At 35.9% G+C, this 11,170-nt stretch overlaps 1 protein-coding gene across 2 annotated transcripts; it reads left to right on the top strand.

Moving 5' to 3' along the window:
- Positions 1 to 4,517: 4,517 nt before the first annotated feature.
- On the top strand, positions 4,518 to 10,505 carry LOC145560963 (F-box protein SKIP23-like). Of its 2 annotated transcripts, XR_014093565.1 has the most exons (5): positions 4,518 to 5,922; positions 6,643 to 6,712; positions 9,089 to 9,247; positions 9,975 to 10,212; positions 10,298 to 10,505. XR_014093565.1 is itself a non-coding variant. In XM_081621822.1 (4 exons), exons 1-4 carry the CDS (start codon positions 4,691 to 4,693, stop codon positions 10,143 to 10,145), a joined length of 1,632 nt encoding a protein of 543 aa, XP_081477948.1. In that variant the 5' UTR covers positions 4,518 to 4,690; the 3' UTR covers positions 10,146 to 10,505. The 2 variants fall into 2 exon arrangements, 1 of the variants encoding a protein (XP_081477948.1); XM_081621822.1 differs by having other exon boundaries at positions 9,975 to 10,505.
- Positions 10,506 to 11,170: the final 665 nt, after the last annotated feature.

Below are 11,170 nucleotides of genomic sequence, written 5' to 3'. Positions count from 1 at the left end.
GAGATAAACGATAAAATATACTCCCCAAATTGTTTAACCATCTAAGTAATTGTCAATTATGTTATAATCTTGCACACAAATTTATATTATACTGCAAAAGTGTTAAAAACACATTTAAACTAGGTTAATTTTTAAATTACCACCCAAAAATGCTACCATTTTCGAACTAATCGCCTGTTTAATTTTTTATTTTAAATACCACCCTTTAAATTAAATAAATGCTCATATTACCACCCATTTCAAAAATCCGGTGGATTTTCCGTCACTTATTTTGATCATTTTGACTGATTTTTTCCCCGATTTTTCTCTTTAAAAACGCTCTCTAAACTTTAATTCACATTTCCTTTACCAAATTCTACCAAATTTCAAAGAGAAAAATGGGAATTGAAGTTAGGAGAGTGTTTTTAAAGAGAAAAATCGGGGGGGAAAAATCAGTCAAAATAAGCTTTAGGTCGGGCCCACAGACGGAAAATCCATCGGATTTTTGAAATGGGTGGTAATATGAGCATTTATTTAATTTAAGGGGTGGTAATTTAAAATAAAAAGTTAAACGGGTGGTTAGTTCAAAAATGGTTACATTTTTTTGTGGTAATTTAAAAAATTTCCTTTAAACTATTATATGTCATTTGAAAAAATTAATTAATGGGTAACGCTATATATAGCCCTTAGGGCTACATATAACAATTAAATATACCCTTGAAAATTGTATAAAATTAGGATTTCATGACAAAAACACGCACAAATTAGTGTAATTAGTGTGTTTTTGTCATGATTTCCGAAATTAAAACAATTTTCTAGAGTATTTTTAATGCTTATATAAAGCCCTTAGGGCTATGTATAGCATTTTCCTAATAGTTGCATAACTTAAAAAAAAGTAGTAACCTGGGGCATCGCCCCGGCTATACGTAACTAATTAAAAAAACTCCTTCTCTCCCCTCCTACAACTGCCACGGCCACCATCATCACTGACCACCAGAAGAACCACCGCACCAGACCACGAACACCTTCGACACAAGACCACCAACACCAAAGCCACCATAAAACACCTTCGACATCGGACCATTACAACCACCAATCTTCTTGATATTCATTTAGGGTTTATCTTCTTTTCCACCACCATCGACCGCATTCTTCTTTGTTTGAATTAAGGATCTCATATCAAAACGAAGGAGGGAGAAATGGGTGTGCGATCTTAGAAAAACAACGAAAATCGATCATATTTAAACCTAGGGTTGGTGTTTTGTGGTGGATTTCGATTTTCTGCGACCTCAGGGAGGGTGAGTGAGGTGGGTTGAGTTCTTGTCGTGGGGTGGCCTTCGATTTGTTGCGAGGAGGGTGATTGTAGGGTGGGGTTTCGGGATTTCGCTGGTGGTGGGGTTTTGGAATTTCGAGATTTCGATGGTGATGAGTTTCAGGTGGTGGTGGGGTTTCTGGTTATGGTGTTAGTGGTGGGGGTGGTAGTTCAGGTGGATTACAAACAATTTCTCTCTCCTCTTCATCTCTAAAACTCCAGCTTTCTACAATTTTCTAATGGGGTCATTAAACATTGCCCTTGAATTTGCAAGTAACGCCCGCAAAAATTCTAATTTCTAACCTCGCTCACTCTCTTTCTTCTCCCTATACCACCACCACCTCCTTTTACCCCCACTACTACTAGATCTTCCTTGTTTTCGCGCGGAAATGTCGAGGAGGGACAAGGGGGAAGGTCATGCGTTGTCGGGGATAAGTTTTTTTAAAAAAAAAATCTACTAACAAACACCCTTGGGGTGTTAGTTAACCCTTTAAAATATATCCCAAAATGGTACTCATATTAATTGTGAATGCATGCGAAAATCACACATCGATCAAATGTAATTGATGTGTAATCTTATCCAATGTCCTTGGGACGTTTATTAGCTTTTACCTTTATTTATTTATTTTCTAGGCTAGATTCGTCTTGATTTAAACTATTATAATATCATATATATATAATTTTTACATATTGGTGATTTAAGATATTAACAATCAAAATAATGCATCGATAAATGTGAAAATAAATGTGTTGTACTCCTTTTGTTTCATAATAATTGCAATATTATACTTTTACGTTTGTTTCATAATAATTGAAACATTTATTATTTTTTGTTTGAAAGGACTAACTACTACTTCGCATTTTATTATACGGAGTATATCTCTCTTATCACTGAAAGGAATGGTGTCCTTCGAACAAGTGTATTATTCTGATAGCGGGTTCAGAATTATTAGAAAGCTAATATATTCAGTAAGGTCAAGTGATCGGAATGCCTGGGTGGAGGCCGCTTCCGATCAGTAATATTAATATAATTAATATTACAGCTTAATCTTGACTGAACCCTTCGGGTCACACCCAAGCAAAATATACGAACCGACTCGACGAATTAATTCGGAAGAAATTAATTCGTCGCCCGAGTGTTAAATATTTAGACGTCGGAAATTCGAGCTTAGAGCATCGAAACCGAGCGTCGGAAGTCGAGTCAAAAATAATAAAAAGACGAGACGACAAATTAGTAATAAATCAAAAATGACCAAAATACCCATAGCATCGGAATCCCGAGTGCTAGGGGATTAGCCGAGCTAGCAGCCCGCACCATGTGCGAGACATGCTAGCAAGTCGTGGCTAGCAACCCGCACCATGTGTGAGGCATGCTAGCACAGCACGGCCAGCAGCCCGCAAGCAGTGTGTGGCGTGCGCTGCTGCTAGCAGCCCGCACATGTGCGTGGCTAGCTAGCAGCGCCCTCGGCATCAGCAGCCCGCACTAATGTGCGTGGGCGTGCTGGGCCAAGCTGGCAGCAGCTAGCAACCCGCACGGTGCGAGGCTAGCTGGGCCGTGGGCCTAGGTTGGGTAGAAAGGGGAAGCTAGTAAGTATGCTTGCTTTTTGGTGTGGACACAGAGGAAGGAGTGGGGAGCAAGTATGGTCCCCTCCTTTCCAAGTGGTCCATACTCCTCTTTACATATGACTAGGACACTTGTTGATTTATTACTTGCTTATATATTTAATTTAATTTAGCTTTAAATTAATTTGTGGAATTTCATGAATCCCACACTGATGGGATAGAAATTCCCACTCACACTTTCCTCTATAAATACCAACCTTGGGATTTGGAGTAAAGTGCTTGAGTAGGAGTTAGAAAGAGCATTCCATATTTTGGAAAAACTCTTAAACTCCATTAACACTTGGGTTTTGGTCGGACCTTGCTAACTCCAAGGTAGCGGACCTAAAAAGTCGTGTTCGTCCTTTGTGGGTGGATACCGTTGGAGGCACGGCATTTGCGGTGCTCAAGGCTTTCAAGTAAGAGCCCGTTTTGAGAGAGCGAAGCTCGCTTCAAGGGTATGATTCGTTCTTCCTTTTCTTGTGCTTATTTATTTATGCTTTATGGTTTTATTAATTACAAGTGGTTCCTTGGGTCGGGGTTGTTTCCGCGGTGAGTCGGACTCACCAAACCCCAACAATCACCTCCACTTACACTAATTTTTTTTTTATTATATCTCTCTCTAACTAAAAACTAAATATATATCCCCACTAACTATAATTTTCCTATAAAAAATCCTCTTTTCCGTCTTCACCCTATAATTTTATGCATTATGAAACGGTGAGAATGTTGTTCTCTAAAAAAAAAAAAAAAAAAAAAATAGCATTACTCTCTCCGCCCATATTAATATACTAGTTTAAGTCCCGTGCAATGCACGGTTTTTACTTAGCATATTTATAAATTATAATGTTAATTTAACAATAATTAATTAAAAATAAAAATCAATATTTTTAATTGAAACAAATACTTGATTATCTTTTCCATAAAATACCTATTATAAAATATTATGTGTCAAAATATTTTCATTGAATGCATATAGAATATACTTTATATATACTTCCTCCGTTAACTATTATTTGCAACAAAGGGGGTGTTTGCGGACTCCTAGGCAAAATTTGTTTGTGAGTGTAAAATGAAGAGAGAAAAAGTTGGGTGCATGTGATGAGGAGAGAGATAGAGAGAAATGATAAACTAAAAAGGAAAGAAAACATTTGTTGCACATAATAGTTAACATCCATTTATAGTATATGTTGTAAATAATAGTTAACGGAGGAAGTAGTTGTCAAATTGAAAGTTAAATATTATAGGATATTATAAAATAATGTTCATAAATATTTGTTAAAAAAAGGAAAGTAAAAGTGGCGGGAATTTTTTTAATCAAAACCTGACAAGTGTCATATCAGATTCGCCTTTAGTATAATGTAATTGATTATACTTCATGTTTTACTTTTATGGATACCAAAAATGTTGTTCTTGTTTTTTTTTTTTTTTTTTTTTTTTTTTTTTTTTTTTTTTTTGAATAGTAAAGACCATTATACTTTTTTTTTTTTTTTACTTTCTAAACCACTTTTTTTCTCGAGATTTTTGTCTATAATACTACTCCGTAGTCCGTAGTACACAAACTGACAAACATAAATTATTACGGAGTATAAATTGGACGGAGGGTGTAGTTTAAAATTTCTGATGGAGACAAACGGCAGTAGTCAAGTTTCCCATTTCCGTCAACCAATCAACCGTTATTACATGAACAGAGTAAAAGTCTAGATATGTTCTTCAATCTTTCTTTTATTACAAACAACTGCTGTATAGTTCAGTTTACACAAACAAAAACACCAAAAACCCAGAAATAACCTTGATTTTATGGGTGTAATTCCGCCATGGTCGGACCTTCCTCAGGAACTTTTATCCGCCATTGCTGAATTCTTAATCACAAACCCAATTGACATTTTAAGCTTCAGAAGCGTCTGCAAATCATGGTGTTCTTCTTCCTTATACTCTTCGCCCACTCTCTCTCCTCCCCTGCCTCTCACCACCCCTTCTCCCCCCTATTCTCTTCGCCAAAGCTCTTACTGTCTGAACCCCGATTTTTCCGTTTTATCTGTCACTGTTATCTACGCTCTTCGTCCTCCAATTGATGAAGATTTTCCATCTTGGATGCCTAGGGTTTGGGTTCTTTTTCTCGATCAATCTGTTCCTGGAAAGGTCAGTATTCGCCAACCCTTTTCTAAGAATTCTTACTCTTTACCAATCAATTTTCCTCGAACCCTTAATTTTCTTGATTTCCATGCGTCTGAATTGGGTCGATTTTACAATTTTAGTTATCTTTCTAAAAAGGGTTGTAATCTGATTCTAGACGGTTTTCGGGTAGTTCATAAGGTGGTTTTGTTCTCAGACTGTAATGGGTTGGTTGTTGCTGTTGTTCTCTCTGAAGAGGGGAAATTGGGCTTGTTTAGGTTAGGTTCTGGGGTTAAGGTTAAGGATGTAGGTGTGCCGACACAATGGGAGATTATTCATGATGGTAAAGGTTTTCGATTTGATGACATTGTCGTATTTAAGGGCCGGGTTTTAGGGATTGATCGTCGAGGGCGGGTTTATGATATTGTGATAGGTAAGGATTCTTCTACTAAGTTGAATGTTGTTGTTCCTCCCATTGCTGGTGGTGGTGGAAGGCGGAAACGTGTTGTGGAATCGTTGGGGCGCTTGCATTTAGTTGTTCGTTGTACTGTTCGTGGGGAGAATGATGGTTTGTTTAAGGTTTTTGAGCTCAATGAGGGTACCAAGAAATGGGTTGAGGTTAAAAATATTGGTGATCAGACTTTTTTCTTTGGTACTGATTTTTCCTTTTCCGCGCCAGCTGAGTTGCTCCATGGATCCTATGGGAAAAATTGCATCCTTTTTAAACAAAATAGTTTCGTGAATTATAGTAGTGGTTATGATGACAACTCTGAAATGTTTAGGAAATCAGAATCCAGTAAACTTCGTATTGGAGTATGGCATTTGGAAGATGGTTCCCATCTTAGTTTAATTGGATCACACACTGGTTATTCTAATCTATTTTGGCCGCCTCCATCCTGGATTTGGACGAAAGACAAGTATGTTTTCAGTCATGGTTTGATTGGTTTCTGTTCTTTATTATGATTAGCTGTTTTGTGATTTATTCTTCTATTATATTTCTCATTGAAGTCTTGACTAGAATTGCTTCTGGAGTACATTCTACTCTTCATCAGGAAGATAGGAACTGGTTTTATTTTTGTAATGTGTTTGGTTTCTGGGTTTTGAGCTGTAGATTGCTCTTTTGATTGGTTAGTAAACAATAACTTTGAAGTACTTAATAAGTGTTGCCAGTTGGTTTAAGAGACCCTTCCTATATGGTATACTCCCACCATGGTTGTCATTAGTTAGAAATTTAGATATTTTCTCTGTGAGCATGTCACACAGGAGCTGAGAATTAATGTCAAGTAAGAGCCTTCTAATATTCGTCTCTCTAGTGAGACGAAGATCAATGAAAGCATAGCCTAACCAATTTTAATTGAACTAGAGAATCATATTATTTGACATACTAAGTTCCTCAAAGCAAGATTCTCTTTTCTATATTCCTTCCAAAAGTTCCAATTATCCTGAAAAGACATGTCAGTTATTAATTTTATAGAACAATGTAGCATCTCCAAAGGAATGACAACAGTATGGTTGAAATCTTGTTCTTCAGAGTAATTTATTGCTTTATATTGAAGACCTCTCATTTAACTGAAACTAGTTGATGATTAGAGTAGGTTGCCAGACAATGTTGACTAATTTTTTTCTTTTATTGTCAGGTCTGAGCGCCTTCGGAACCTCTTAACTGCACTTGATAAATTGCAATCAAGGATTCCGGGTGGTGATAAGGTGCTTCCTCACTTTTACCTTCCTCCCCCCATTTTTAATCATAGTTATGTGTAGTACAAAGTATCTTGTAGATGTTAGTTGAGTGCTTATAACAAGTAGTAGTATAGATTGTCGAATTAAGATTAAGAAGAAGAGAAAGAGATGTATTTTTTGATAATTGATACAAACTAGTTATGAAGAATAGATGTTATAACTGCTCTAATTTGTCACATCTAACCTGTAATAGATTCATCCAACTCCCAAATCGCTTAAATTGTGTTACCAGGTGTATGAGCACAAAAGACTGAACATTGTTTATTATTGACTTTTGTAAAGCTGATAATAACATTATTTAGCATGCGTTCATCTAAGTGTTTTTTCATGAACAATTGCCAGCTACTGAGATTTCTGTCTCCTGTTCGGAAGCTATGTGGGGATACATCAGCAAGCTGTAATGGTTTAGAAACTTTAGAATGTAACTTTCAATGCAGGCTTAGTTGCTACACCATGATCGTGCTCAATAAAAAGTCTCAAAATTGCTCTAATATGTCACTTCATTTTCTCATATCTATTACTTCCTCCACTTTCTTTTTCTGTTTTTTTTTTTTTTTTTTTTTTTTCTTAAATTGCAGCGTTGGGGATTCCACGGATTAAAAAAATTGTCATTTTTTTTTAGTCCATAAATGCATTTTTGTTGTTGTTGACTAAGACCCAATATATAAAAAAGCTCAAGGCGCACTGAAGCGAGAGGGGCTTGCCTCAAGCTCAATACCCAATATTTTTTAGTTCTCTTTGAAGTGAGGCGCAGTATATGGGCAGTTAAAAAATATTGGCTGAAGTTCGCCTCGGGCGCTTTTTGTGCGCCCAACCCAAAACGCCTCGCCCAAACCTAATTAAGCGCTCACCCCTTAGCTCCTTAGGCGCGTTTTTTCAAACACTGCTAAGACCTTAGTCCAAACTTTGTGAATTGACCACACACCCTGACATGCAAATCATATGCCTTCATCAAAACCCTAGATTATCTCTCCTTTTCCCTCATAACCACCATCCCATCATCAATTTGCCATTTTTCAGCTTGGGTGGTGACCTTAAAATGGGTCTGAGGAGGACAAAGATTGAGATGTAGAGGGAGAGGGAGAGAATAGAGTGTGAGAAAAAGAGAGTGGATTAAGACGAGGGGCTATGGAGTGGCGTCTTGTGCCTATGTTCATGCCTGCAAGGAGGAGAGATGAAGAGGTACGAGAAGGAGATATGCAAGATGCAAGGTTTTTTTATCAACAGGGTGGAGTTGGAGGCAGCAACGGTGATTTGTAGTAGATAGTAAAGTGCAAGTGGTGGTGGGGCAGTGGAATGGTGGTTGAGAAGGAAAAAGGGAGAAAATATAGGCTTTGGATGAAGGCATGTGCTTTGTATATGATGTTCAATGCCGGAAAGTGGTAGTCAACTTTTGGAATCCAGCAATCCAGCTGTATGTCCCGGTCAATAACAAAAAATACATTAAAAATTAAGATCTGAATTTGCTACCTTTTCAATGTTAATGTAAAAATGGTCCTTTCTCACAAAAAGTGACTACTTTGACAAATTTATTTTGCAACTATCTTTAAGAGCTCATCTCTCTTTTCCACGTGGAATTGCCTTTTTGAGTACCTTGAGATGGGAAATTTATCTTCTTGCCGTATTCATACATTCATATTTAACTTATTCACACACTTAAAAATATACTTCTAGTATCAAAAGTTTAAAAGCCTTTTAGTTTACAGGTCTTGATTTCAGATGTTGATACCTTGATTTTGTTGCTAGTTTGGCAATGTACAACTCATTTCATATTATGATGTTGCCTGTTAGGCAGTATCAATAGCATGCAACTGGTGCTAATATTGAAATGATTGGGCAATTCATAGATTCAACGTTTTGTAGTTTTGGTGTACTTTCAGACATTTGGCATCAAGATCCCATATTTTCCTCATCTCTTGATAAGTATCATATTTCGGTATTTCCTTTTTGTTATGTCGCAAAAATAAACTTCATGTTTTTACTTAAAAGTAATATTTATAATCTTGATATTATATTATTCTCGTGTTAGTTGTGTCCACATACAATAGATAGTTATGTACTCTCTACAAGTCCACACTTTATCTTACTTCGTACTTTATCTCCTATTTACTATTCACTATTCTTAATCTCCATGCAAAATCCAAATGTGAACTAAGGGGTAGAGGGAGTATAAGAAATAAACATTTGTTGTGTTTTTAGTTTTTTGCTTCCTTACTTTTTTGTCTGTGGGTTTCAAAGAAAAACAATAATGCCTTATTGCCTTCTTCTCTATTTATTTTTGCCACTTTTGTCCTTCCTGTTCTTCACTATTGTAACTTTGTAAGTGATCGTGGTTCAATGCAGGACAAGTTCAGTGAGCTTGCTTTGGTGGATCAAGTGGGTGCGCTTAAACTTATGAGAGAAGCGCTTAAATTTATGAAGGAAACTTTTAAGTTGAAGGAACTCCTGTATGGATTCAAACGATTGCAGCAACAAAAAAAATCTGTCAAATTGCACGATCAAGTAATTTCTTTATCTTGCTTTTACAATTTATAAAGTGATTCAGTTTTGCCTGTCAGTAAAGCTGATTAGATCATTTCTCAACGCTTTCTATTATATGGATTATGACACATTTCAACCTGCTACGCTAAGGAGATTACAATGAACATAAGAAAGGATGAAAGTTGAAAGTTAAAGAAAATTTATGTTGCTCTTACGCATTCCAAATACTGATTCACTTTTCACTGCTTCTCATTGTTTCTTTTCAAAATTTCTATTATCCCCTTATCCCAAATCCTGAAAACTGGATTATAAGCACCAAAAATTGCAAACTTATATGGCATGTTTATCATAAATGTACATGTTCTCTCCAGAACAATGCTCGTGGATGGTAATGAATGATAAAAACTCATTGTTATCTCTTACTGGTACATTTGACTGAGATATGGTGGCATCATGTCAGTGGTGTCATGTTTAATGGTGGTGGGTGGTGAATTGGTGATGGAGGGAGACCCAAGAGGCAGGACTAACTGTTAATGATTTGGAGACGAAACAATTTGCTGGTGGATGGTGTAGCAGGTAGAATTAACTTATCGAATTAGAATAGCAGCCGACAAAAAAAGGAAGGAAAGTCGATAACACAATTAAGTCCATTCTTTTACCTCTACTTGTCTGTTTATTGTTGCTATTCTCTTTGAGATCATGTCTTACAATGGTTTGATTGTTTGAACATGAGTGCCTTACTGTCCAGGAAGGAACTTCCACACTTGCGACTGAGGAAAGGCCTGCGTCTGCTGATTCTGATTGCGATTGGTTTTCTGTAGAGACAAATTTCAATGCTTGTATCCTTCAGTTTGAAGAAAACACCAGTAATCTGGAGGTTGCCATCAATAAGAAAAAGTATTGTGCGCCAGCTGAATAGCATACTGGTTACCTTTGCAAATTGGTTTGAATCACCGGGATAAATTGCTGTGATGTTTATTTTTCCTGTAAGTTTCTGTCTTGTAGATTAACTGGGAGGTGCCTTTTGTAACAATTGTAAGATTATCGATTTCAATCTTGATGAATTTGCAGGCAGGAAAGATGTAAGTTGTGGCAACCTCCATACTCATGTAGCTGACCCTATCTTTGGGATTAAGGCTTTGATTGTTGTTGTAACCTTCATCATACTGGTTTTTATTCAGGGTTAAATGGTAAACATGGATTAGTGTATCTGGCTGTAAGAATATTTGCTATTGTCTTTATGTGAAGTGTTGAATGTCATGTAAACTAGAATTGCAATAATCCTACATGATTCTTTCAAAAATCAATGTGATTCTCTCTCATTGAAGCTAAATGAGATATGAAGATATGTATAATTTCCAATGTTTCCACGTGTAATTTCTTGTTTACATCATGTGTAGTACTCGGGTTATTTTTTTTAGTTTGACTTTAATGTGTTTCATTGCACCACTTTAACTATAAATACTTTTGTTATTTTTAAGTAAAAAGAATGTATGGTAAAAAAATTTAAAAACATAAATTGATACTTATGACATTCTTGACTTTTTTTAAAAAGCAAAAACCTATAATTATTTGCTAAACAAAAGCTTAAAGTAATTACATAACATACTACCTTTGTTTCGTATTCATACTACCTTTGTTTTATATTATGAAACAATTTAGAGTATTCAATTAAACTGGGATAGGTTAATCATGGACTCATGATAAGATAATATGTCAGCTTTACTTAAAACATGTCAAAATAAATAAATTAATTTATAAAATAAAGATAAAATTTAGAGTCAAATCCACTAGCAACCGTAACAAGAGATCAAATCGTTGATCAATTAATAACTTTATACTAAAGGCGAGACCAAAGGTGATATATGTCATCTTCAAGTTAGAAATTTTCCCTCCAATTTTTTTTTATTTATTTATTTTTTTTATTTTTTTTTTTTTGTCAAA

This window comes from Chenopodium album, chromosome 1 (genome assembly GCF_948465745.1).
Source record: "Chenopodium album chromosome 1, dcCheAlbu1.1, whole genome shotgun sequence".
NCBI lineage: Eukaryota > Viridiplantae > Streptophyta > Magnoliopsida > Caryophyllales > Amaranthaceae > Chenopodium > Chenopodium album.
Note: the sequence above shows the minus strand (reverse complement) of the source record. Positions and strands in the feature narration are given on the sequence as shown.